The sequence below is a fragment of the Mauremys reevesii genome, linkage group 3 (genome assembly GCF_016161935.1).
Source record: "Mauremys reevesii isolate NIE-2019 linkage group 3, ASM1616193v1, whole genome shotgun sequence".
NCBI lineage: Eukaryota > Metazoa > Chordata > Testudines > Geoemydidae > Mauremys > Mauremys reevesii.
Genome location: NC_052625.1, coordinates 54,200,141 through 54,227,366, shown reverse-complemented (window position 1 = coordinate 54,227,366; position 27,226 = coordinate 54,200,141). Strand labels below are relative to the sequence as shown.

The 27,226-nt window shown below is 42.5% G+C and overlaps 1 protein-coding gene across 24 annotated transcripts in view; it reads right to left on the bottom strand.

Moving 5' to 3' along the window:
* DNAH14 (dynein axonemal heavy chain 14) overlaps positions 1-27,226 on the bottom strand; it is a 459,746-nt gene that overhangs the window by 58,156 nt on the left and 374,364 nt on the right. For 22 of the 24 annotated variants that reach the window (XR_005596106.1, XM_039529958.1, XM_039529968.1 and 19 more), the window contains 10 exons: positions 24,034-24,129; positions 23,039-23,179; positions 22,202-22,417; positions 21,696-21,926; positions 20,866-20,987; positions 13,979-14,223; positions 13,030-13,475; positions 12,390-12,588; positions 9,767-9,973; positions 6,800-6,903 (listed from right to left, as the gene is read on the bottom strand). Coding sequence is in view for 23 of the 24 variants with exons in the window: in XM_039529958.1 (XP_039385892.1) it covers positions 6,800-6,903; positions 9,767-9,973; positions 12,390-12,588; positions 13,030-13,475; positions 13,979-14,223; positions 20,866-20,987; positions 21,696-21,926; positions 22,202-22,417; positions 23,039-23,179; positions 24,034-24,129 (2,007 nt within the window). In the remaining variant the exon portion in view is untranslated. The remainder of the gene's footprint in view (positions 1-6,799; positions 6,904-9,766; positions 9,974-12,389; positions 12,589-13,029; positions 13,476-13,978; positions 14,224-20,865; positions 20,988-21,695; positions 21,927-22,201; positions 22,418-23,038; positions 23,180-24,033; positions 24,130-27,226) is intronic. The other 2 variants (XM_039529963.1, XM_039529965.1) reach the window with 2 other exon arrangements.

Genomic DNA, 27,226 nt, shown 5'->3' with positions numbered 1-27,226 from the left:
GACATAGGTTAGGGGATTGTTACAGGAGTGGGTGGGTGAGATTCTGTGGCCTGTGTTGTGCTGGAGGTCGGACTAGCTGATCATAATGGTCCCTTCTGACCTTAAAGTCTATGAGCTTTCTAGGCCAGAGCTCCCCAGCTCCCTTGGCCTTCCCCAGCCCTGCTTCACTCCAGGTACCATCTCTCAGCTCCCTGCAGCCAGGTCCCGCCCTCTCAAAGCTAGAGAGAGTCTCCCTTAGCTTCTGGCCTCAGCCAGGGCTGGCTCCAGGCACCAGCCAAGCAAGCTCATGCTTGGGGCGGCAGATTCTAAGGGGCAGCATTCCGTCCAATCCTAGAGTGGCCCGGCGGCCCTTTTTTTTTCTTTTTTTTCTCTTTTGTTCACCGCTCTGGCCGCCTTGTAGGGGGCAGCGGTGCGGAGGAAGGGAGCGCCCTGCTGGGAGCCAGCTGCGTGTTCTGTCTGCCCCAGCTGGTGCCAGGTCTACAGCAAGCCCGGCAGCCCGTGTCCTTCCCTCCCCGCCGACCGGAGTGATGCGGAGCCCTCCTGGCAGGCGGCGCGGTGGGAGGGGCCGAGTGGTGAGCGCCCTGGCTGAAGGAAGCCCTGGACGCCCCACTTCTCTCTCTCCTCCCCGCTTCCTCCCCCTCCCCACTGCTTCGCCGCTCCAGCTGCCCTGCAGGTTTTTTGTTTTTTGTTTTGCTTGGGGCGGCAAAAAAGCCAGAGCTGGCCCTGGCCCAGGCCCCAGCCCTCTTATAAGGGCCAGCTGGGCCCGCATTATGCCAGCCACAGCTGTGGCTGCTTTCCAATCAGCCTAGCCTTTCCCCTGCCACAGCCCGCTCCCAGGGCTGTTTTAAGCCCTTCAGGGCAGGAGTGGGGTAACCACCCCACTACACCCAGTATGGCTGTTCTTCTGTTCTAGTCTGGAATTCTTTGTGAAAAATGAGGGAAGGGAATTTATCACAGCCCTTAAAAGAATCTCAATGGCTGAGCATATTACATAATGTTAAAAATGCCTCTGTGGATCTCAGGCTATGCTTAACATAACAAAAGGTTTTATTCAAAATATATTGGATGCCAAAGAGGTTGCACAAGATAAAGGCCTTAACTTCTGATGTTTGTTCTTTATTACAAAGAAAAAGGAACCCTGATACATATGCTATTCAATGGTCAGGAAGCTGTGGAAAAAGGTGAACTCAAGAGTTAAAACAGTGCTCGACCTCAGCAGCCAAACCTCATCCTAAAATTATATCTTAGGTTATTTACCTGCTAAGTTGGGTTTAAATTTGACACAAAGACTGTTTCTTGAGGGCTGCACTTATCATCCAGGCCATGATTTTACATAAATGGAAGAGTAGGCTTATTTCCAGCACTGAGCAGTATTTGGATCGTTCTGAGTCAGCAGTCAAAGAAAGAATAGCTTATCACAGTAGACAGAAATTATATTAATTCAGAGAAGTCTGGAACCCATTTCTAGATAGATTTGAGACAGCTCAAAGAATGCCAGACTTCTAATTCCACCTACCTCCTCCTCTTTTTTCCTCATACTCCAGCCCCCTCTGCCTATTCATGTACTTCTCCTATTTTATTACTGTTACCCCCATCCTAACATGTAATGTCTATGTAGCATGGTTTGGTTTTGTATTGTCTGGTTTTTCAGCTTTAATAAATTGTAAAACTGTGTAATTGCATAAATCTGTTGCAAATCCCATGAAACGTGCAGTATTTAGAAACATATAAAAGCTATGTCATTTTTTTTTTACATTTCATTGCCTGTTTCTTTATGAAAATAAATAGAAAAATTAATCACAAAAAAGTGGATTAACTGCTTCCTCAAGCAATGAAGAAGACACCCATTCAGGGAGAGGGTGGTGGTGGTCTGGGGAATTGTCATCTACATTCTCAATGTCCTCATCTTCCAGAATCTGATGTTGCAGTAGATGAGGAACTGGAGGAGGTTGAATCTGCTTCTTCAGAGAATGAGACTTCAATCTAGTCACAGTAGAAGTGGGCTTTGTAGTATAAAGGTTCATATCTCATGGAGATCAGTAAGGCCACAAGTGATAGGTTGTTAGGCATTCTGAGGTGGAGGGCACATGCGGGGTACAAAGATGGAAGCTCTTTGTGGGTCCCTGCCCTCTGTCCTTCTTGATTCCCAGTGGTCTGGGAAGTGGTGGGGAGTGAAGATCAACCAGTGAGAAAAAAACAGCTACATACCTGAACAGTAGCTGTTGTTCTTCAAGATGTGTTGTGCACATATACATTCCATTGCAAGTATATGGGTGCCCAACACACTTGAGTCTGTGATTTTTGCCAGAAGTACCACTAGGCAGGGCATGCAACCCTGCTCTCCTCTTCTTCCAAGCCAAGGCCATAAAAGGGGTGCTTCTATTGCCTCCCTCTCTGGTCCTTTGCACTGCTGTGTATCTAGTGTCTGAAGTAGCAAGGAAGGAGGGAGGATTGTGGAATGTATATGTGCACAACACATCTTGAAAAACAACAGTTACTGGATTAAACTGGGTAAGTACTGTTTTTTCTCCTTTGAATGATTGTGCACGTATACATTCCATTGCAGATGACTCATCAGCAGTTCCCTTACAGGCTACGATTAATGTTGCCTTGTGCCTTTTCAGTTTTCGGAGTACTTTTGGGATGAGAAGAACTGGAGGGAATGCAAATAGGAGATGAGTGGACCAGGGGAGAAGGAAGGCATCTGTAATGGAACTGGGGCTGTGGCTCACCCTGGAGCAAAAACTCTTACAATTGTTGTCCAGATTAGCCAGAAATAAATTTATTATCAGATGTTTCCACTGGTAGAAGATCCAGAGAAGAATATCTTTCCTCATTGGGCACTTATGCTGGTCTATGAAATCCTTTTGGAGGAAATCCACAATTGTGTTCCTTACCCCTGGACGGTGAACAGGTTTCAGAGATACCTTGTTTCTTACAGTGGAATGTAAATGTACACAATCCTTTGGAGGAGAACATCTTCTGTGTTCTGGAGAAGCAATAGGCCTCCTCAATAAATGGAATGGTTTTGTCTGGGATAGCCAGTCTAAACAGCACCCTGAGCTATGGTAGTCACGAGGGCTCCCAGTGTATAGGCACAGCCCCAATGAACACTGCTCTTCAAAAAGAATCTGATCTCACATGCATGGGGCACATGTGCACCAAGAGTGGAATCTGTGTGGACAATCACTCTCAGAAGAATCCTAAGTACAAAGAAAATTCTATGAAAGTCTTGGTAAAAACGGAAGGGGCTTATGTCTTAGAAAAAGAGGTAACTGACTATTGAAGGGAAGGGGCACAACAACATTAATACAGATGCTCCCCATGTTACGCAAACCCAACTTATGCAAAGCGCACTTATGGAAAAAGTTCTGTAAACTTTTTTTTTTTTTTTTCATAATTGTCAGGTATACGTTCCCGACTTACGCAAAATTAGACTTATGCAAGGCGTTCCTGAACAGAACGCTTGCGTAAGTCGGGGAGCTTCTATAGGCGTGTTTGGGAGACAGTAAGTGAACAATGGATTGGATGATTGGTTCTTGTGTATGTGTATCTTGACATGGGTATAAGAGGGAAGCAGTGTGTTTGTGTGTGAGAGAATGGAGTATTGCTGCAGGATTTAAATCAGGCAAATGGGATATGTTAGCAGGAGTGTTGTAAGCAAGACACAAGAAATGATTCTTCTGCTCTACTCCATGCTGATTAGACACCACATTTCAGGAAAGATGTGGACAAATTGGAGAAAGTCCAGAGAAGAGCAACAAAATTTATTAAAGGTCTAGAAAAATTACCTATGAGAGAAGATTGAAAAAATTGAGTTTGCTTAGTCTGAAGAAGAGAAGACTGAGAGGGGACATAACAGTTTTCAAGTACATAAGTTGTTACAAGCAGGAGGGAGAAAAATTGTTCTCCTTAACCTGTGAGAATAGGACAAAAAGCAATGGGCTTAAATTGCAGCAAGGGAGGTTTAGCTTGAACATCAGGAAAAACTTCATAACTGTCAGGATGGTTAAGCATTGGAATAAATTGCCTCGGAAGTTATGAAATCTCCATCATTGGAGATTTTTAAGAGAAGGTTAAACAAACACCTATCAGGGTCTAGATAATACTTACTCCTGCCATGAGTGCAGGGGACTGGACTAGATGACCTCTTGAGGTCATTTCCAGTCCTACAATTCTATGAAATCCTTAAAATTAATAAAACTGGGAATTGGAATTTCACTTCCACAGGACACCCATCTCAGGGGGTTGCTGACAACTGGGAAAAACAAAAGAAACTCTGCAGCACTGTGACCCTGTACGCTGGGTCACAATGCCACTCACTCAAATTTGGCCTGGCTGTCCTCCTGTCAGATGGAGGGATAGCCACACCAAACCTAAGCAGTGCTGCAACCCTGTGCACCAGGTTGCAACACCTCTCACGCAAGTTTGGCCTGGCTACCCCTCTGTCATGACAAAGAAGTGGCTGAACCAAACCTGAGCAGCACAGGGCCCTGTAAGTGCAGGGTGGGCAATGGAAGTGAGCAGAGCTGGGTGGGCCAGGATTGGGAGAAGCCACCATAGCCTGGGACAAAAGCAGATCACTGAGTTGGTGAGTGGCTAAGACGGTCCTGGGAGTGGTGGGTGATGGGCTATGGGCTAAGAGGGGCGTGTTGGAGGGCTACATAGTGAGGAGTTAAAGACTAGTGAAAGATGGTGGCTGAGGTGAGTTGTGGGGCCTGTGGAGGGAATGGAGGATGCGTAGTGGCAGTTGGGGTCTGGGATGTTGGGGGCGAGGGAGGGATGTTGGGGTCTATGGCTAGTGGAACTGAAGTGTGAGTGAGAGGGATGTATGTCAAGGCTGCTGGGATGTGTGTGGAAACTACCAGGATAACTGGATAAAGGACTGTAGGAGGTTGTTGAGGTACATGTGGGGTGAGAGGAGCATTTGAGGGTCTGTGTGTGGGGTGGGGAGACAGTGGCATTCAGGGATTTGTGTGGGGTGGGGTATATATGTGGTCAGGTTGCTTTGTTTTCTAGTTTATGGAAGATGTGGTTGCCCCAATTTCCACAGTGCACATGGTCCCAAAAAAGATGGTTACTCACCGTTGTAACTGTTGTTCTTCGAGATGTGTTGCTCATATCCATTCCAGTTAGGTGTGTGCACACCGCGTGCACGTTCGTTGGAAGATTTTTACCCTAGCAACACTCGGTGGGTCGGCTGGGCGCCCCCTGGAGTGGCGCCGCTATGGCGCAGGATATATACCCCTGCCGACCCATCCGCCCCTCAGTTCCTTCTTGCCGGCTACTCCAACAGTGGGGAAGGAGGGCGGGTCTGGAATGGATATGTTCTCGAAGAACAACAGTTACAACGGTGAGTAACCATCTTTTCTTCTTCGAGTGATTGCTCATATGCATTCCAGTTAGGTGATTCCCAAGCCTTACATAGGCGGTGGGGTCGGAGTTAGATGTTGCAGAATGCAAAACTGCTGAGCCAAAGGCTGCATCATCTCTGGACTCTTGGACCAATGAGGCAAAGGTGTGGACCGAGGACCAGGTAGTTGCACGACACATCCCCTGAAAGGGTATGTGAGCCAGGAAGGCAGCAGAGAAGCCTGAGCCCTGGTGGAATGTGCAGTAAAGTGGCTCTGTGGAACATGGGCCAAAACACAGGAGGTGTCATGGGGATCTCTTGTCGGCATCGGCTTGTGGCAGGCCGAGCTTTGAAAACTCGGTGAACCGGGCATAGGCCCAGGCACCGGGTGCGGGGAAGGGGATAATCCCCGAACCCCTGTGAACTATATTACTAACTATAGTACAAACGAATAAAGTTAACTACAACTATATAAATCTAAACTATATACACAAGAATTAACGAGAGAACTACAAGTAGCTAGGGAAGTGGAGGTCAGCTAAGCCGCGCTCCACTGTTCCAACGACCGACACAGGCGGTAAGAAGGAACTGAGGGGCAGATGGGTCGGCAGGGGTATATATCCTGCGCCATAGCGGCACCACTCCAGGGGGCGCCCAGCCGACCCACCAAGTGTTGCTAGGGTAAAAATCTTCCGATGCACGTGCACGCAGCGTGCGCACACCTAACTGGAATGCATATGAGCAATCACTCGAAGAAGAATTCTGTAATCCAAGCATGATTAAAGATGGTCTAGCCCAGATCTAGGGTTGCAGTCAAGAAGCACACAATGTAACTCAAGTGAGGTGGTGCAAAGATGGTGGTAAGCCACTTCTGTGTTCTCCTGATTTAAGGTGAACCGTGGACCTAAGAGTCCTTTGGTCTAAGGGAGGCTTATTGAAGTGAGTCTGATTGAAGCCTGTTTTAACTTATTCAGGCTACAGATAGCCACCAGGGGCTATTTATGGTAGCTGGAGATCACTGTTCCCCAGGAAACTCTCAGACACATCTCCTATTTTGACTGCAGAGAGCAGGGTGATATAAGACTCTACTATGCTCGTTTTTAGGTTGCTTTGTACTTGTGGTATGGTGCAGAGCAACCTGAATGCAGATGAGAATTTGGGCCTCTGTATAATGCTTTTTATTTCACAAAATGAACAGTAATGTATTTATTCAGAAAAAAACACAATTTAATTGCATTATAAATAGCTTTCTGTGAAACCTGCCCCCTTTATTTTCTTACAGAAGTTTTGCAAAACTTATTTTATGTGTCTTCAACATTACATCATTGACAAATATTTTGGAATTTAGGAGCTATAAAGTCCTCTCAAATCTATATCTAACTAAGTGGTCAACAGTGTCTAAAATTTTTGGTAAAAGAATATTCCTTCATCATTTTATTTTCTTACCAATATAATTCTTTGAAATGAAGAAAGATTCTCCCAATGAAAATCTACCACGGCACTATCAAGCCCAATTCTTTCTTTCAGTGCATCTGATTGCAGGTCTGTATCTGTTATAGAATCATAAAACCAGAGTTACAAATATACAACAGTAATAAAAAAGACTAGCACTAGCTGCCTAACTATATTTTCCAGTGAGTACCTCACCAAAAGTAGCCATTGATCAAAGATTTTAGATGGCCTTTGTTTACCTTTTAAAAGCTAAATATAAGATTTTTGTCAACTGAATGAGTTTCAAGAATGATACCATCTGAATAATACTGTAACAAATCCCTGCCCCCCATGGACTCTACAGTTTTAACAGAATGTAGACATCCTGCTCCAAAAGCACAAACCCCTACCATTTCAGCTAAAGGAGAATCTCAATAGCTATTAGCAGTACAGGGCCTATGACATTGGAGCAGTTCTGATTCTATCCAATGGAGAGCAGTGGTATACATGCACAGCAACCAGTTCATAGCATTATATGCAGCCAACTTTACACAATAAGCCTTAAGGTCTGTTGATATCAACACAATCATAAAAGTGAATCTGGGATGATTTACAGAGTTGTGTGAAAGTTTTACCAATATAGTTATTCTGATATAGTCCCTCATGTGGACCCAATTATACAGGTATAAAGATGCCATATATCAGTATAGCTTATTCCCCTCCCCGTACAGGAATAGATCTATAGATAGAGTAACTTTATAGTGGTATAATTGTGTCCCTTCTGATGTGGGGTGGGCGATGGTTATCACAGAATCATGGACCTTGAGAGGCCATCTAGTCCAGGCCCCTGTGCTGCAGCAGGACCATTCCTGCCAGGTGTTTATCTAACCGGTTCTTAAAAACCTCCAATGATGGGGATTCTGCAACCTCTCTTGGAAGCCTATTTTATGCTTAACTATCCTGATAGTTAGGAAGATTTTTCTAATATCTAACCTAAATCTTCCTTGCTGCAGATTAAGCCAATTACTTCTGTTCCTACTTTCAGTAGACACGGGGGACAATTGATCACACTCCTTCCTATAACAATCCTTAGCATATTTAAAGATTGTTATCAGGTGCCATCTTCCGTCATCCTTTCTCAAGACTACACATGCCCAGTTTTTTAAACCTTTCCTCATAGGTCAGGATTTCTAAAACTTTTATAGTTTTTGTTGCTCTCCTCTGAGCTCTCTCCAATTTATTCACATCTTTTCTAGATGCCCAGAACTGGACACAATGCTCCAACTGAGGCCTCACCAGTGCTAAGAAGAATGGGAGAATTACCTCCAATGTCATACATAGAACACTCCTATTAATAAATCCCAAAATGATATTAGCCTTTTTTTGCAACTGGATCACACTGTTGGCTTATATTCAATGTGTTATGCATTACAACCCCCACACTCTGTTTAGTGGTACTACTGCCTCTTCAGTTATTCCCTATTTTGTAATTGTGCATTTGATTTTTTTTCTTCCTAAGTGAAGTACTTTGCACTTGTCTTTCTTGAATGTAATCTTGCTGAGTTCAGACCAATTCTCCAATTTGTCAAGGTTATTTTGCATTCTAATCCTGCTCTCCACCTGTTTGCTACTCCCCTTGCTTGGTGTCATCTGCATATTTTATAAGCATACTCTCACTTGATTAACCAAATCATTAATGAAAATATTGAATAGTACTAGACCCAGGATAGACCCCTTCAGAGCTCCACAGGATATGTCTTTCTAATTTGTCAGTGAACCATTGATAACTATTCTTTGAGAATATTCTTTCAACCAGTTTTGACACACCTTATAAGTAATCATCTAGACCACATTTGCTTATGAGAATGTCATGTGAAACTGTATCAAAAGCATTATTAAAGATATATCATGTTTACAGCTTCCCTCCCATCCCCTAGGCCAGTGGTCCCCAGACTGTGGGACACACCCACTAGAATGTTTGGGGGGAAGTGGCGGGGGCCAAAGCCAGCCCCCACAGGGAGTGGGGAGGGAACACCACACAGCCTGCTCTGCCCTCAGCTCTGCCACAGCCCTGGCTCCTGGATCTTGGCTGTGGCTCTGCTCCCAGCCCCAGCCTTAGTCCCTGACTGCGGCCCAGCTGCAGCTTCTGCTCCTGCCCCTGCCCTCAGACCAACCCCCCAGCCTCAGCCTCCAGCCACAACTTCTCACAGCCCCAGCCCTAGCCCTGTCCACAACCTCAGGCCCTGGCTGCAGCTCCATTCCTGGCCCCAGACCCACGCCCAGCTGCAGCCCTAGCCTTGGCTCCCTTACTCCTGTCAACACCCATCCCCCCGGGGAGCTGTGGCCCCACTCCTGGCCCCGGCTTGCAGGGGCACAGACAGGTGTAAGGGAGGGCTTGTCCATGAAAAGTTTGGGGACCACTGCACTAGGCCAATAACCCTGTCAAAGGTTGTACCACTGTCTATATTGGTATAATCAAAGCGGTACAAATTGTGTGTGTACACAACCTGAAGTATCTTGCTGAATCAAAGCCTTATAAATGTTACTTTTCTGGTTTATAAAGTCACCACAAACCTCCTGATTGACATACAGCTTTACTAGGCAGTAGAGGTGCCTAGCAAATCTATATGCAGTGTTGTTGTAGCTGTGTCAGTACCAGGATATTAGAGAGACAGATAAGTTGGGTGAAGTAGTATCTTTTATTAGACCAACTTCTGTTGGTGAAAGAGACTAGCTTTCGAGTTTATACAGAGCTCTTCCTCAGGTCTGGGAGCTCTGTGTAAGATTGAAAGCTTCTCTCTCTCATCAACAGAAGTTGGTCCAATAAAAGATATTACCCACCCACCTTGTTTCTCTAATATCCTGGTACTGACAGCTACAACACTGCATATAGATTTACTGGGCACAGCTGAGGAAACATGACTCCTTACCCAAGATTACTTAAAGTTTTAAACAAAATAAAGTAAAATTACGAGCTCGTACCTTGTTGTGATGATGTTGGCCTGTACTGTGTGCTAAGTAAATAATATAAGTTACCACTGTTTAGGAAAGAACTCCATTGTTGGGAATTTGATGCAAGGGAGTCACACAAGAGATTGAAAGGTTGCATGTGAGTGCTCATGTACTGACATTCCTTCCACATAGATTCAGTAATCCAGAGATGAGGAGTTTTATTAAACATATATGAACCTAAGCAACAAGAATTATAGGATTAGAACACATTAATCCTTTGCTTCTTAGATTTTCATCCACGTCATACAAGTAAAATTAACTGATGCAAAAAAAGTAACTATGGTCTGTTCACTTAAGTTTGATCATAAACTGATAATATAAAGGAGACTTTGTAGAAAGATTACTGTTTATGCTTTTTGGATGTTAAAACAGCATAGTTACATTACCACTGCTCTATTCTACCAATGGTAATGCTATTTCATTTGAATGAGAGGGTACTTACTCTGTGCAGTATCTGGAGTTCTTTGACATGTGTTCCCCTATGGGTGCTCCATTTCAGGTGCACATGCACCCCATTTGCCTTTGATTGGAGATTTTTGGTAGCAGTGCCCATTCGGCTCATAGATGTGCTCCAGACATCCCTGCACCCAATACTAAAGATACATAGAGCTGTGCAGGTGAATCACTCTCTGTTCCTTCTCTACCACAAAATTCTGCGAAAGGAAATGCTGAGGCAGAGGGGAAGGAGACTGAGTGGAGCACCTATAGAAAGACGCATCCCAAAGAACTCCTTTCACTGCACAAAGTAACCTCTTCTTCTTCTTTGAGTAGTGTCTCTATGGGTACTCCACTTCAGGTAACTTCTGAGCATTATTCCTGGAAAGAGGAGGGAGCTTCAGAGTTAAGTCTAATACAGAAGGACAGAACTGCACTGCCAACTGCAGCACCTGAGCTAGAGGCATGAACCAAAGCACAGTGTTTAGAAAAAATATGTAGTGAAGTCTAAGGTGCAGCTTTGCAAATTTCAACAACTGGAACATCTTTGAGTAATGCCACGGAAGTAGACTGAAACTTTGTAGAATGAGCTAGCATCCTAGAAGGAGATTGGATGTTGATAGATTGTACCACCAAATAAATCATCCAGAGGTCCTCTTTGGGTACAGACTGCAGATTCCTTGGATAGAAACAGTCTTGGAGACTTTCTAAATGGATCGGTTCTGTCTGGATAGAAAGGTAATGCCTTACTGATATCCAAGGTATGGAATGTAGCTTCCTTCCTGGGCTGATGTGGCTTTCGGAAAACAACTGGGAGATGAATGACATGACTACTGTTAAATTCAGAAGACACTTGAGGTAGAAATTTGGGATGTAGTCATAACAAAACCTTTCCCTTGAAAAACTCTGTAAAGGGAGAATCTGCCATTAATGTCCCCATTTCTCTGTTCCTTGAAGGCAGAAGGTTCAGCCACCAAGAATGCTGTTTCAATGGATAGGTGAAGTAAAGAGAATGTAGCTAATGGCTCAAAAGAAACAATTTTATAAGGGAATTGAGGAAAAAGTTCAAATCCCATATTGCAGTGGGTTCTTCAATCTGTGGAAAGAGACTCATCATAGACTAGGATAGCTTCCCAGAAAGAGGGACAACATTTAAAACCTAAGGATCCCAGCATATCAAAAAAATGCCAATATGCAGAATAACCCTTGAAGCGGGAAAAAAGAAAGGGGGGAAACAACAAACAACAGAACCACAAAAACTAAATACTATGAACTAGACTAAACTAAAGAAATAAAAGAATAACTATACTTAACTGTGCCTAAAGTGAAGTGGGCGTGCTCAGCGCTCTGCCTCAGGCTGAAGGGCAACTGAGAAGGAACTGAAGACAGTTTGTCCACACAGCTCTACAGACATTCTCATACCTTGATACAAGGTATGAGGATGTCTGGAGTGCATACTCAGGCTGAATGGGCACTACTACTGAAAATCTCTGATCAAAGGCATATGGAGCGCATGTGCACCAGAAGTGGAGAACCCATAGGAACACTACTCAAAGAAGAATTGTTGTTACAACGGCACTGTGTCATGCAGTCCAGGCCCAAATTTTAGGTTTTATATTAAACATAAGAATAAAAGGCTTGCATTTTACAAAAATTGTGTTAATTAAATATTTTCATGGTTTACAAAAATGCAAGTATGTTTTTTGTATTTAAATACTTTCCTGAAATATTTGCAATCTAACACACAACAGAATTATGGTAGTATCAGAATCAGAAAGTGAAATTGGATATAAGCAGATTAGTCAAGATTTACAGTCAAACCCAGTTCAAGAAGCAAAAACAAACAACAACAATAACAACAGGCTCTCTATTGAACATTTGATGAGATTTTTCAAACTTTTCAGTTCTGCTATTACAAAGGCTAAATTCTATTCCCAGTTATATGATGTAAAACAAGAGAAATTCCAGTGACTTCACTGTAACAGAGTAGAAAGCATTATTGGCAGCAGAGGCAAGAAAGACATTTAAATATATATGTTTATTACCTCGTCTGTGTTTCTTTAAAGGTACCTAATTCTGCTCTTAGTTACACTCATGAGGCCCCTTTAATTTCAGTGGGATTGTATAAGTCTAACTGAAGGATAGGAGCTTTATTTACCATAATTTTCGAACTCTGATTGTGTATCCATAATATTTGCCAACATGCTGGAGTAGAGGAAGAAGTTCCACTCATTCTCAGATAGGAATCCAAGGTTGTCTTGGGGTTGATTTTCACCACAGTTATTCTGCATGATCTTAGTGCAGAGTAGGAAAGAGAAGCAAAGTTGATTTTCAGTGAAGAGTGCAGAACAAACTGTCTGTTGAGGGGGAAAGATGTGTGTCAATACTAATAGTGTAATATACTTAGAAAACACACAAAGCAGATATTTAAGGCAATGTCTACTTTACAGACTGGGGTGTGATTCTCCTGCTTGAATACTGCTAGCATGAGTTTAAATAGCAGTGTAGCCACAGTATCACTGGTAGAGGCAATGGAGGCACAGCTGAGCCATGCTGAGTATATATGGGTACGTACAGAGGGGGTCATACTCAGCACAACTGAGCCATGCTTCCACTGCGGCTTCCCAAGCTATTGCAGGTATACTGATATTTATACTCATGGTAGCAGTATGAGTCCATAAGGAAGAGACTCACACCCATAGCCCATAGTGTAGACATAGCTTCAGACACAAAGCTTCTCATAGTAATTAGGAAGATTCATGAGTAAGTAACTATATTGTATTTTGGTGACACCTCACCTTATAAACATTATTCGTCAACATGTCAATTATATCTTTAAGATGCCTGTTAAAGCTGTCTGTCTCATTCTCACATTCTTCCCAGTGCTCTTGGGTGAAATGCCTTTTTCTCTGCCTGCTAAGGGCTCGTACTGTTCCACATACAGAAGAAGTCGACTCTGACAGAGAAATTTGACTTTGCAGTTTATTCACCAAATCCATAGATTCTACAAAGATTTTATGGAACCACTCCAATGAAAACTGATACATGTAGTTGATCTTAATAAGATCTGCCACTACAAAGTAGAGCACAGCACCTCGAGTTGCAATAGGGAGATAGTTTTTACGTGTTTTTTCAATTGCGGCCTCTGTTTTTGCTGATGCTTCTACACGCTCAAAAATCTCTTTTGAAGTAACTTTTGTTCTTTGTAAGTTGTCAATGAGGTCCTGGTCATCTAATATGTGTCCTAAAATGTGAAAAAGGTTTTATTCAAATTGAAAATTTGTGAACTAGAATGCAGCAGACAAATGAACACATTTTTTAAAAATAACCCAGGCTGTATTTTATGGAGGTTACTTCATAAACTATCCCTGTAGTCATATATTTATTTAAAAAAAACCCAAAAAACAAAAACAAAGTTTCACACTAAACCTAACTGATGTTAGTATTGTATTTCACATTATTTGTTTTTATATGGAATTTATTGTCTTGCTGTATAATTTATATTTATCTTAATACTTTATATAAACTGTAATGAAAATAAATACAAAGAAATAAAGTTATCTGATAATTTCACACACAAGAATTAACAGAAGAAACTGAAGCAGAAGTTTACTGTTTGCAATGCACATTAAGAACTTATCCATGTTCACTATCACAATACTGTATAGCATAGTAAGCAATTTTGTTCTATACTTTCCTCAAACAGATGCACAGTATGTCCTCAATTTCTGTAACATTTTTGCTTACCTTCTGTTTTCTGGAGCAGTTTAAGTGATTTTTGTTCCAGTTCTCGGAGTGTGATTTGGTCAGCAGAGATACTCTCCAATAACTCACAACGTTGTTGCTCTAACTGGGGTGTTTCATGAATTACTACAGTGGACAACAGTTGGTCCTGCAAACCTTGGAATGTTACAGTGAAGTTGATCATTGTGACCACGTTACAAACTGAAGGAAGAAAATGGGGGTTGGCTTTTTGTGTCGTTATGTATAATCTGAAACCACAAAGCATTTTAAGTGTTAAAGGAATAAGTAATAATGCACATATCAACATATCTTACTCATACGTTTTCTTTTAATTTGAACTTCAGGTTAGGGATGAAGCACATTGGCAAGGTGAGGTGAAAGAAGGCAGCACTTTCTTTGACCACACTTTACCTGTTATGTGAATGAAAATCTGTCTAAAGAAATATATTATGAGAGCATCCATCACAACAGGATTTGAGTATCAAATGTTTCTTGTCTAGCGCTTTCAATTTGGCATATTTCAGCAACACTAAGAACACTTTAAAAATAAATTGGATATTGAGCTAGACCCTTGCAGAACCAAAAGGGGTGGGGTGGGGTGAGGTGGCAGCAAAGATGGCTATACATCACTTTTATGTCCTCTTGATCCTGTTTGGGAGTTGGTTTGACTCCCACAATAAGTCAGAACAGCCTCAGGAATGCTCTAATTTTTTTCAGAAAATCAGTGATTTCTCTTCTCCCGCCCTAGCCCCAGCTTTATCCCTGTTAAATAGGAGTAGGAATGGGAGTTGTCCCACAGCCAGGACTGAAGTAAACGGAAAAGGTATCCAGATTGTCAGGTGCTCCCCAATGAGCAGTCAGCAACCACAAAGCTATTTTCCTCCACCCCATAGCAGACTGGGGCATGAACTGAAGATGCCACACTAGCATTTCAACCTGTCCCTGTGTGACCCTACCCCCTGATTAAGCACACCACACATGCAGATAAAATGAATTCCAAAGGGGTGACCAAAAGACCACCTAAGAGACTGACCACATTTGTCTTTTTCTTTCACTCTGATTCTGTCTCTTGCAGGGGAAGGAGATGAAAAAGTACCTTTTTGTTTGTTTTATTTGGAGAAATCCCTTGTGTGCCTCAAACAGGGGAAGGACTGTGTAAGCAGTGTAAATTGTGGTCTGGGGGTATGCAGGGGATTGCCTACCCACAACACCAAGTCTCACTAGTCTCCTGATGTCATCAAATATCTGTGAATCCTACTGGAAAAGTTTCCCCTTCTTGTTCTGGGCCACATAAAGGCTGACAGCATACTACTGCTATAGGTTATTCCATTAGCTCAAGGTGCAGAGGTCTATGCAGTGGATCTAAAGATTCAAAACTTTCCTGGAGGGTCCCACACTACTTTGCTTATGACACCTGAGCTAGCATCTCACTTCCATTGCCCACTTGCAGATGGGACTCCTGCACCTACTTCAGCCAGGCTTCCCCAGCCATGCCTCAGGTCCACCCAGTCTGCCCCTTCTCCAAACTGAGCCCATCCCCCATACACTTTCAACAGCTCCACCCCCACACAGCAGAGAAGTGTAACTTAACTATTCATTTTCTGGATTTCAGATGTCTAAATCTGTTACCTTCAGTTCCTCCTCCTCTGTGACCTCTCATGGAGGAGCAGGTCAAGAAACTCAAACAGACCAAGAGGAGCAGTGTTCCCCAGATCCCAGAACACACAGCAGGTAGGGAGAGGGGCTTAGATCCCTGAACAGGGGTAGGGCTCCTCCAGATCCCAGTACACATACGGAAGGAGAGAATTCAGGGCAGAAAGTCTCCCCTGCCACAAACTCCAATTACCTCTGGTACTCCTCACATTCTCCAACCCATCTTTTCCCCTCCCATTCCCTCTAATCCTTACCCTCTCCCCCTTACCTGAGCCCCCCAGCTTCTCTTCCCTCCCCTACCACCCATTCCTATTTATCCCCCTCTCCAGAATACTTGCATTCTTCATGGCAGACCTAAACAGCTCCTCCCAATTACCACCTATCTTGCCCCTTAACCACCCCTACCGTCCCAGTGTGCATTCATTCATGTAATTCATTTATTCATTCATTCAAAAATAGTTCCAGTGCCTTCTGAATATTCTGTATTCAGATTGTACTTCTTAAAAAACAAAACAAAAACACACCTTGATAGAGGCAGATTTTTCTCAAATGTTTACTGTTCATTCTCAGATTTCTACTCATGGTGGGTTTCAAACTTCAAAGTTGCTAGAAAGTGAACTTAATGAAATGCTGTTTTTTCCCTGGGGTATGTATCTTGCTGAAATGACCTACATTTGCATAGCTAACCCTACCCCTAAACTGATAATCTGTATAAGCATGCAGGTTTTAGAGCATTTAGAAGAGTTGTCCTTTACACAGGAAGAGCTTCCCAACCTTAGCTAAAGAAGAGCTAGCACTTCATTATAATATTCTATGAAATTATAGGGAGAATGGAGCAGAGGGGCTCTACACATCCATCAGCAGTACAGCAGGCTCAGAGGGGTGTTAAGTGGCTCATTCATTTCAATGAGATTCTCAGCTGAATGAATAACCAATGCAGATAAATACAGCCTAAAACAATGGCTCTGAGAAGTATGATGCCCCACTCCCATTCATGTCAGTGGGTGTTCCCTTCCTTCCTCCCCAGTGCTGGAGAGTTTCTGATATGCATCAAGCATAATTGTTCTCAGCTCCTCACCCCAGTATCAGCACTGTGTTTTGGGGGTATGCTCTGAGCAACATGCCTGTTCTAAGCTCCTCATCCACAGGGGCAGGGCGTTCCCAGGTTCTGGCTCATATGTGGGGGATAGGGAGAGGGGCTCAGATCTCCTTAGAAGGTCAAGGCATCCCAGATCACCTGAGGGGAATAGGAAATGGGGCTCAAGCACCTCCAGAACAGCTAGCTCTCTCCAGAACCTGGCTCACGAAGGGGACATGCAAGGGAGGTCAAACCCCACACATGAGCAGGGAACCCCAGATCTCAGCTCACATGGGGGGTAGGGAGAGCAGCTCAGAACATCCCACTCCCCAAATAGGCAAGCTTCCTCCAGAAGTTGGCTCACATGTGGAGGGGCAGAGAAAGGGGTCATATCCCTGTAGATGGGTTGGGGAGGGTCCCAGATTGTGGCACACATATGGGAGAGAATGTGGGGCTGACAGATGCCCCTGCCCCTATCCTCTCCCACGTTCTTCTTCTCAGTGTCCCAAGCCCTCCTCCATTCTCTAGGGCAGAGGTTCTCAAACTGGGGATTGGGACCTCTCAGGGGGTCATGAGGTTATTACATGGGGGGGTCACGAGCTGTCAGCCTTCACCCCTAACCCTGCTTCACCTCCAGTATTTATAATGGTGTCAAATATATAAAAAGGTGTTTTTCATATGTAAGGGGGGTCGCCCTCAGAGGCTTGCTGTGTGAAAGGGGTCACCAGTACAAAAGTCTGAGAACCCCTGCCCTAGGGCATCATTGCAGATTTGGTAGGGGGGGAGCAACTTTAACCATGATACCAAAGGCTACTTAGGCACCTGAAAACTCTAGGGTTTTTTTTTTTTTTTTGCAGATAACTTAGAAATTAGCTGATAGGAGTAGTGTATCAAATTCCTATATAAAAAAAAATGATTTAATAAATATTAGACCCACTCAGCTCTAATACTAATATGTTCTCACATCTTGTGTCAAGTCACTTAAGGAACACTGGTTAGGTTTAAAATTTTAATGTATATTCTTTGTTACTAACTCTTGAATACAACAACTGAAAAAAATTGTAGAAAAATCTAGATTACTTTCTATAACTTTTTGCAGTTCATCAAGCTTGGACTAGATCATTTAACTGAAACATCCTACTATGGCAAGGCGCCATGAATTTATACTGCACCTGCCTGGGGCTCTAGAGGTGTTATCTCACTACAAATAATACACTAGAAAATAACCTTAGACAGGAGTGAAACTGACATTTCAAGTCACTTTCACAGTATTGCCAATCTCAAATGTTCAAAAATCATGAATCAGGCTCACCAAAAATCATGTGATTGGTTTTTAAAATCATAAGATATGAGTATGTAAAAATAACAGATTTGGGGGTTCTTTTTATTTGCCTCCTGCTGTCAACCATGGCATCCATCCTGGGACTGTTTGCTAGAGTCTCAGAGAACTGGCCGCTTTGGTTTTGCTCCCATCTGTTGGAGTCCTCTTTATTGCAGCATGCAGCAGAGAGAGAGGCTGGTCTGCTGGATAGGGAGCTAGCCTTGAAAGACCTGGTTCTACTTCCCCCCATGGACTTCCTCTCTGACCCCGGGCCAGTGCTTTAAGGACAGACTTTCAAAGGTTTTTAGGCACCCAAAGATGCAGCTAGGCATCTAATGGGGTTTACAAAGCACCTAACCTTCTAAGTGCATTTGAAAAATCTCATTAGGTGCTTAAATACCTTTGAAAATCTGGCCTTTAGTTGTGTGTGCCTCAGTGCCCCATCTGTACAACGGGGATAACAGCATTGCTTTACCTCACCAAGGGGTGGGGAGGAGAAATAGGTTAGATTAGACATTGTGAGGTGCAAGCTCAAATACTATGGTGATGGGGCCACATAAGTACCACAGGTAGAGTGGGAACTTCTGAAACTGGGGGGAGGGGGAGCTACCACCCTCCCCGGCCCCCCCAATTGGTATCCTTGCCCAATCCCCATCACCAGATTCCACAACCCCCTCCCTCATTATCACCCACATCTTCGCCTCTACTCGTCCTCCCCTCCCAACAAGCATTTGCTTGTGTAGTTTATTTTCTTTTCCAAAAATAGTTTTAGCACCTCTGAATATTCTACTGTATTCACATTACATTTTCCACAAAGTAAATAAAAATGAAACCTTTTGTCAGAGGCAGATTGGAGCAATATGCCTGCTTTTTTCACTTCAGATTTCTGCCCTGGGCCAGATTTAAACTCTCAGGATATGTCTATACTGCAATTAAAAACCTATGGCTGGTCCGCGCCAGCTGACTTGCGCTTGCAGAGCTCAGGCTAAGGGGCCATTTAACTGAGGTGTAGAGATGGACCACACCTCACAGGGTCCCAGAGCCTGAGCTCCAGCCCAAGGCCAAACATCTACACTGCAATTAAGCAGCCCCTTAGCCCAAGCTCTGCAACCCATGAGCCTGTGTCAGCTGGCAGGGGCCAGCCCCGGGTATTTAATTGCAGTGAAGATATACCCTCAGTGCCTGGGGCAGTGCTCAGATTCAATAACATATCTCAGAGCCACACAGGTCCTGTAACACAGAGGTAATTTTCCAAATACTGTAGTTAGCCTCTCTCTTCACATGTCCAGTGTGATCCATTAGGAGTGTTAATAGGTGCATGAGCCTTAGAACTGCTTGGCATGTGCCTAACTGGAGAAGCAAACCCTATTTCAAATAATATTTTCCCCAAAAGGCTGGTGGGTGCCATCAGGGGCGGCTCTACAAAGTAGGCTGCCCCAAGCAGCGCGGAGCGCTGCGCCGCCCTTCCCCAGTCCCGCGGCGGGTCCCCTCTTCCCGCGGCTCCGGCATCCTGGGGAGGGCGGCATTTGGCTCCGGTGGAGCTCCCGCCGGCATGCCTGCGGCAGGTCCACCGGAGCCCGGGACGAGCGGACCTGCCGCAGTCATGCCTGCGGGAGCTCAACCGGAGCCGCGGGAAGACGGGACCCGCCGCAGTCATGCCTGCGGGAGCTCAACCGGAGCCGCGGGAAGACGGGACCCGCCGCAGTCATGCCTGCGGGAGCTCAACCGGAGCCGCGGGAAGACGGGACCCGCCGCAGTCATGCCTGCGGCAGGTCCGCTCGTCCCGGGCTCCGGTGGACCTGCCGCAGGCATGCCGGCGGGAGCTCCACCGGAGCCAAATGACGCCCTCCCCAGGATGCCGCCCCAAGCGGGCGCTTGGCCCGCTGGTGCCTAGAGCCGCCCCTGGGTGCCATGCACTCAATTGAGATAACCCTTGAACATAACACTAGTGTGATGATCTGAGCCCTGGTTTGATCTCTACCTGTGAACAAAAGTGTCATAATGTGTTTTCTGGGGGCTGTATCTTGGGAACAACTTGGTCAAATGGCCCCAATTTTGGATCACTAACAGAACTCTGTGTCCCATGAGGAACACCAAATTTCACGGCAATCCTAGTAATCATCTGTTAGTCTATAAGGTGCCACAGGATTCTTTGCTGCTTCTACAGAACCAGACTAACACGGCTACCCCTCTGATACTAGTAATCATGTGGATTTAGAGCACTTAAAGTCAACAGAAAGCTGGTCTTAAGTTTAACACACTGAAAAATCGGGGCCTAGGTATCTCAGGTTGAGGACCCAAAATTAGTGGTTACTTTTGACCTTAATGTCTCTGTGTCTCTATACCCCTTCTGTAAAATGGGGATAATACCACTCACTTTCATGGAGGTTTTGTTAAAATGAATTATTTAATGTTTGTGAAGCAATCACATACCACAGTGATAAGCACCATAGAAAAGACCATGAAGAAACCAATTATTCTGTTTTCAGAGCAGATTTTGAATAGTGTGCAGTAAATAAGGCATGTGGCACACAACAACAAAGAGAATAAAAAATATTGAATAGCTACTCATTAAGTGAGCACTATCCATGCTCTTACTGAATGAAGCAGGGGTTCTGAGGAAAAAATAATATGTGATCATATAAATCAATACAGTATCATCATGGACATGCACAAGGGAGTTGAATTAAGATTGCACAGGCATTTTCTAACTTTTGAGCACTTTACTTTGCTACTTTAATAATGTTCTTAAAATGCATGTTGAGAGTGTAGTTTAATATATTGTACAACCTAATACAATAGTAGTTAGAAAAAATTGTCATGGATGAGGTCAGTTACCTAAAGTTGTGGTTGTATTCAATTTCAGCATCTCCAATCCTGATGAAGTCTTTACCTCCTGTACTGTAGATTTCCTTTCTTAAGATTGGCTTTAAATTTGAATCCAAAGTTTCAGCAAGATCCTAAAACCCATAAATGTATTGTCTACATAGCAATCATTATGGTTAATTAATAAGCTCAAATAATTATTTAGCTTTGTGAGCTTGAAATCAGATATACACCTTGCATTTTATCATTAAATTTAATTTCTGGAAGGATATTCATATCCCTTGTGCCCAGCTGGGAACTCCCCTTAAAGAGGGAACCAGGGACAGTGGGTACTAGAGATGCCCTGTCAGTGAGACTTCATTGGAATCATGCTGCCTATAATGCAAGTGTGGGGATGGCAAGGACACAGAGCTAATGCAGAAGCATAGGTCCTCAGTGCAGATGGCTCTGGCCTTCTGATCCCATAGGAATCCATGTAGCTGACTGAGACTTTCTCGTATGTATGTGGTTTTATCGAGAACTGTCAGTGCTTATGGCCAGTTCTCCATACCAGTTTTAATGCAGTGTAACTCCACTGACATCACTGGAGTTACTACTAATTTACATCAGTGTCAGTGAGGAGAATCAGGTTCCTAGAGTTTTAGACAGATATTTATTATTAAATTTAAATAAATAAAACTACAAAGTAGTTCCATCGCTTCCATCGCTCTCCTACTCTTACACCTTTGACAAGGGAAATTAACATTCAAACACATTCTATTCTTCTTACATTTATAGTTTTCTGATGGGATTTTTTTCCCTTGTTATTTACTCAGAACCCCCCTCAAATTAAAGCAAATTACCTGTAGCAGAATGGAGTCTCCAATTCGCATGGCATTTTCTAAAGTTCTTAAGTAATTGGAATCAGAAGCATGAATTTGTCGTAGCCTGTTTCCCTCCATTTGACAAATCCATCTGTAAGCCTGTTTCTGTGGATCAATTAGTAAAGGCCATCGTTGTCCATACTTAACAAGGATAGCATTCTCAATGGAGTACTGGTCGAGAGGCAAACCTTCATTTTGCCATTTACTGATCTAGAAAAGTTTCAATTTTCAATATTTTTACATTTTTGACAATCCTTGTTATTTCATGGATACATTGTTTACAATTAACTACATATAAAGACAAGGTGAAGCAACAAAACACAACGATCTATATTGTAAATAATCTCAGTAAAATACTTGTACCTCTGAATTTTACTCTTAGTAAATCAAGTTTGGAATCAAGTGTTCTGAAAGGGGGAAGTCCTGATAAAGCCTTTGATGTAAAAAAATCAGCTATGCCCCTCATCATCTGCTCATATTATTACCTCATTTTTTTCTGTCATAGCTGTTATTAGGGAATAATTTGGAGACACAGGAATGATGTTCTCATTACACAATCTCAGACATTCATTTATTAGCTGCTGACGATATTCTGCTGATAACACTCCGCTGTAGATGATGCATGCTGCTGAAACAAGGGCATCGCCCATAATACCTTGCAGCCTTTCGTCCAGGTTATTAACTGATTCTTTCCATCGCTCCTAACACATCCAAATGAAATATTATCATTTACAATAAAAATGTACCTGTTTTTAAATATATGTAAATATGCATTTTTAATAATGTAGTATCAAAGTTTACTATTTACAATTATGTGGAATAGGAATCAGGAGTTTAATTAAAGTGACAGTTGCAACTCTGGACCAAGGAAAGGAATCATTACTGAAGCACCTCAAAACCTATTAATCATAATAGGGAAGGCTTCCTCCTGCCCTGCAGAACAAGTCATAATAGGGGAGGCCTCTTTCTGCCCAGCAGTACAAGGGATTGGAAATACTGTTGTACCTGCTGGAGGGAGGAAACTAAGGTGCAGCTGTTGAAAGGTAGGAAGATTGGTTTTATTGGGCAAGAATCCTCATTAAAGCAGTTCTCCTCTTCTGCCCAGGGCTGGGATCTAGTTATTAAACTGGACAGGCCAGCACAAAAGGCCACAACACCATGCTAAGCCATATGGTAATGTGGGAGAGGGGAAGCACTATCTAAAAAGGGGAGGCAGCTTCCCACCCCTGAAAAATGTAAATGAAGTAAAACTCCTATGATGCTCTTATGCTTGAATGTTCTGAGGCCAAAAAGTGGACAATACAAAAAATGAAAGGCAATACCATCTCATCTGCCAGAGCTGTGCTTAATATAGATGCTCTGTGTAGACGCTGAGTTGCCAGTTGCTTTCGAGTTGCTAGCATTTCTTTCTGGGCTATGCTTTCTTGATAGCTTGCCTCTAAATTCTGTTCATGTTCTTCAATCTAGTAATCAATTGGCAGATAATAGATCAAGGTTTTTATTTTTTATTTTGACTAAGGGGTGCCTGCCTGCCATTTATTAGACTTAATAGACCTACTTCATTGCTTTTATCACTACATGTGCTACCAGTGTAACAGGCTTGAGCTTATTTAAGAAAGTAAGAGCTTACACTGTAGTGATTGACAGTTGTTTCACATTGCATTACTCTAAAACTCAGTCTTCTCATTATGCGTTGTCTGACAGTAAGATGGCAATACACGAATGGCAATACACGAATGGTCACAGCAATTTAGAGGCTAAGTCACCTCTAATCTTTACCCTTTCTGAAGTATAGGCACAACACAAATTTCTATTGTTCATTTTCAAGTGGGCCTTTCCTACATTTTGGAGCAACATTTTCCCTTGGTACTGAAATTGTTCTTTTGGGGTTATTTATTACTACTGATCACTTTTCTGTTGTTTAACGCTTCCTGCATTAATAAGTCCTCTTCCCACTCCCACTGTAAAGTCCAGTGTCCCAAATTGGTTGAGAGGAATGAAGCAAACTAGGAGGCACTGGAAGCTATTTCTCTGAAGAAATCACTATTTTCTAGGCTTTGCTGAAGTTTGATTAAAGGCCTGATCTTGCAGTCCTAGTGCAGGTAAAGCATCCACTGAAGTAAATGAGATCAGACAGGAGTTCCAAAGTCTTAAGATTGTAGGATTGGGCCCCAACACTCCTGTAAAGAAATGTCTCCCTCTTCTGAAGCTTTTAAAAAAAAAACTTGTACAAGTTTTAGTAGGGTCTAAGAAAAACATGAATATTTACATGCTTCAATAACTAAGCAATAACATATAATAATGAGAAATGACTCACCAAGGCCAAACTTCTTTGTTTTTCATCCAGTTTTTGATGGGCAAGTCTTAGTACTTCCTGAGCTTCTGTAACCCGGATTTCTTTTGGCTTCACCAACTAGATAAAAATATGTATCTCAGGCTACACTTCATTTTGAATGAAGAAAATATACGGTTTGTTAAATACCACCTACATATTTTGAATGTATTCAAAAAACTGAAAAATGACTTTTCCTTTCTCCTGCAGTCCCCCTGGGAAATATTTTCAAAACTGGGCATCCTGAAATACTAGTGGTTATCAGTTAGTTGGTAATGGTATTGGTTGTTAATATTTGTATTGATATGAAAGAAAAATCTGCTGGTCATCTTATTTCCTAATGCAGACCTAGACAAGTATAAACTACATTTTCCCATTTCTTCACTGTACCCTCTTTGTTTAGCTTATAGACATAAGCAAATACGTACCTTGACATCCTAAGGCCATGTTTATTACTGAAAAAGGTCTCCAAGAAAAATAAACTTCAGCTCTTATAGTATAGTTATAAGACATATTTAGCTCGTCATAAAAAATGTGGCAACTGTACTTTCTAATAGGACTGAGAAGTCAATATTAAAAGTGAATCAAAAGAATGTCCAGTTCAAACAAGTGACTGCCCAAATCTTTCATTCTGTGCATAAATTATATTAAATTCATTGCAGTTCTGTGCTATCACTCCATACACTTTCTCATGGGTATATGCCTCCTTTTAATTTGTATTATTACTGGCTGCATTTGCTTGTTTTGTCTGCCTTTCTGGGGTTTTCATACATGCAGAACATTTGAGCAAAAGCTCTTGTATAGATTAATATTTTTTTCAGTCTGTAAAATGCCAATTGTGTTTTAATAAACATATTATTAGAAGTTATTGATTAACCAAAGTATCTGTGTGGTTTCTAATTCAGATAGTTCATCAAGGTAAGAACAACTGTTTCTCTAAGAATTTCACATATTTCTCATACTATTTTAAGACATGCATAAAATAAAATCACATAAACACAAATGTAAGTTCCATGACTTATTTTTTCAATATAAATGAAAATATTTACATGTGTAGAATGCAAACTCCAAATACTCAAAACATGCATCAGGACAACAAAAATCAGTTGATTGTATTAAAAATCCTGAAATTTTTAAAATAATAGATTTGGAGTTCTTTATTTTCTTTCTCTGTTATGAGTCTTTAGGGTTTATATTTTTAACCTTTTCTCTGCAACCATGAGGGCTAGAGGCTTACTCTTTAAAAATTAAAATTGAGAGTCTCAGGTAATTAAATGACTCCTGGAGTTGGCACCTCAAGAAAAACACCAAAATTTTGGGGGACTCAGTATAAAATCATAAGAGTTGGCAACTAAGGCATCATGGTAGAAATAGGTCATTGGAAAGATAATTAGGATGAGGCCTTAAAGATAAGACAAGAATCGAGCCTGATGTGGATTAGAAGGGGGAGTACAATGGATGGATGAATAGATATGGGGGTAACATATCAAGAGGCCAGAAAGAGGAACTGACCTTTTGGTAAAATAAGGATTTCAGTTTTGGCCATGTTAAGGTTGAGCTAATGGTAAGAGATCTAGGAGAAGATGTCAGACTTACAGAGGCATGGGTCTGGATGGAGGGAGGCAGTGAAGAATGTACAGGCAGATTTCAGAGTCATCAGCAAACAGATGGTAGATTAAGATGTAAGAGGACAAAATCAGCCAAGGAGAGAATCCAGAGGAAGAAGAAGAGAGGACTGAGGAAAGACCCCGGTGGGATGTGCATAAGGAGTGTAAAAGGGTATGAGGTTGACCCATTGAAAGAGATGCTGAAGGAATAGTATGAGTGGCATATGGAGAACTGAGAGACGACAATATCAGAAAAACCAAGGGAGGGAAGAATGTCTACCAGGAGGGGAGTGACTATAGTGTCAAGGTTAGGAGAGATGTCAAGGTTGAGGATGTAGTATTGTTTCCAAGACTTGGGTACGAACAGGTCACTAGAAACCTTAAGAAGAGTAGTTTCAATAAAGTGAAGAGGTCAGAAGCTACAATGGAGGAGATCCAAGATGGAATTAGAGAAAGGGAACTTAAAGCAGCAGTTGTGTATGGTGAGCTTGATGAGTTTAGAGCTGAAAAGAGTTGAAAATTGGAAAGGGAGGAGACAGGACTGACCATTTATGAGAAATCGGGGATACTGATGGATTGAAGTTTGGAGAAGGTCTATATGGCAAGACTAGAGAGCAAGAGGGTGAGTGATGTTAAATTAGATGAGGTCAAAGAATGGAAACTTAATGGTGGTGAGATCAAAGAGAGTAGTTTTTAGTGAAGCCAAATTTGAGTGTGACCTTTTTGGTGTGTGAGGAAACTTCAAATGATCCAGGAGATTAAGGGACCACATACCAATGAGATCAGAGGGACACTTAGGAAATGAATTAAGAGTAGGAGAGGAGTCTGGGGGTTCTAGAAGTTTGATAGATACTTCTCAAGCATATATTCAATTCTTACTAAACGCAAAAACAAATTTTAGTTGACAAATGTCAACTACTAAGCTGCATTTACCATTTTTCTATTTCAGCTATTAAAGATGTCTTCTTGCACAATAATCCATGGTCACGTGACTGTAACATGAAATCTTTTATTCATTGGTTCTCCCAGACCAAAGTTAACTTATCTCCTTTTGAAGATCTAAGGTGTAATTTTCTGGCAGAAAATAAAGACAAAGCACTTCATACATGTAGGGAAGAGGATTTCAAATGCAAAGCTAAATTCTGAATTGTGAGCAATGTCAGAAGATAATGCAGTTGCAATACATATGTATTAGTTTTAATATAATGTATTCATCCTAACTAATATGTTTTAATTCCAATATCCCCTTCACCACAGTGAGGATCTGAAAGCAAAGAGCTCTAAGTGTTCCTGTCAGTGGCTGTCTCCTCAGGTGCTTCTACCTGTCCTCCTGTTCTACTCCTAACACTTCTGCTTAGTTTCTACTCTTGCTCCCTGATTTTATGTGAACCCTAGAGCCTTGTCCAACTTTCATTCCCTAGTAACTGCTTCTCCCACTCCACTCCTTTTTCTTCCAATTACCTAATCTAATCTGCCCATACACTTCTCTTACTTCCCCATCTGACCTTTATCCTGGCCCAGGCTGTGCCTATCAAATAACTTCCTTCCCACACAGACTGGCTTCACCTCTC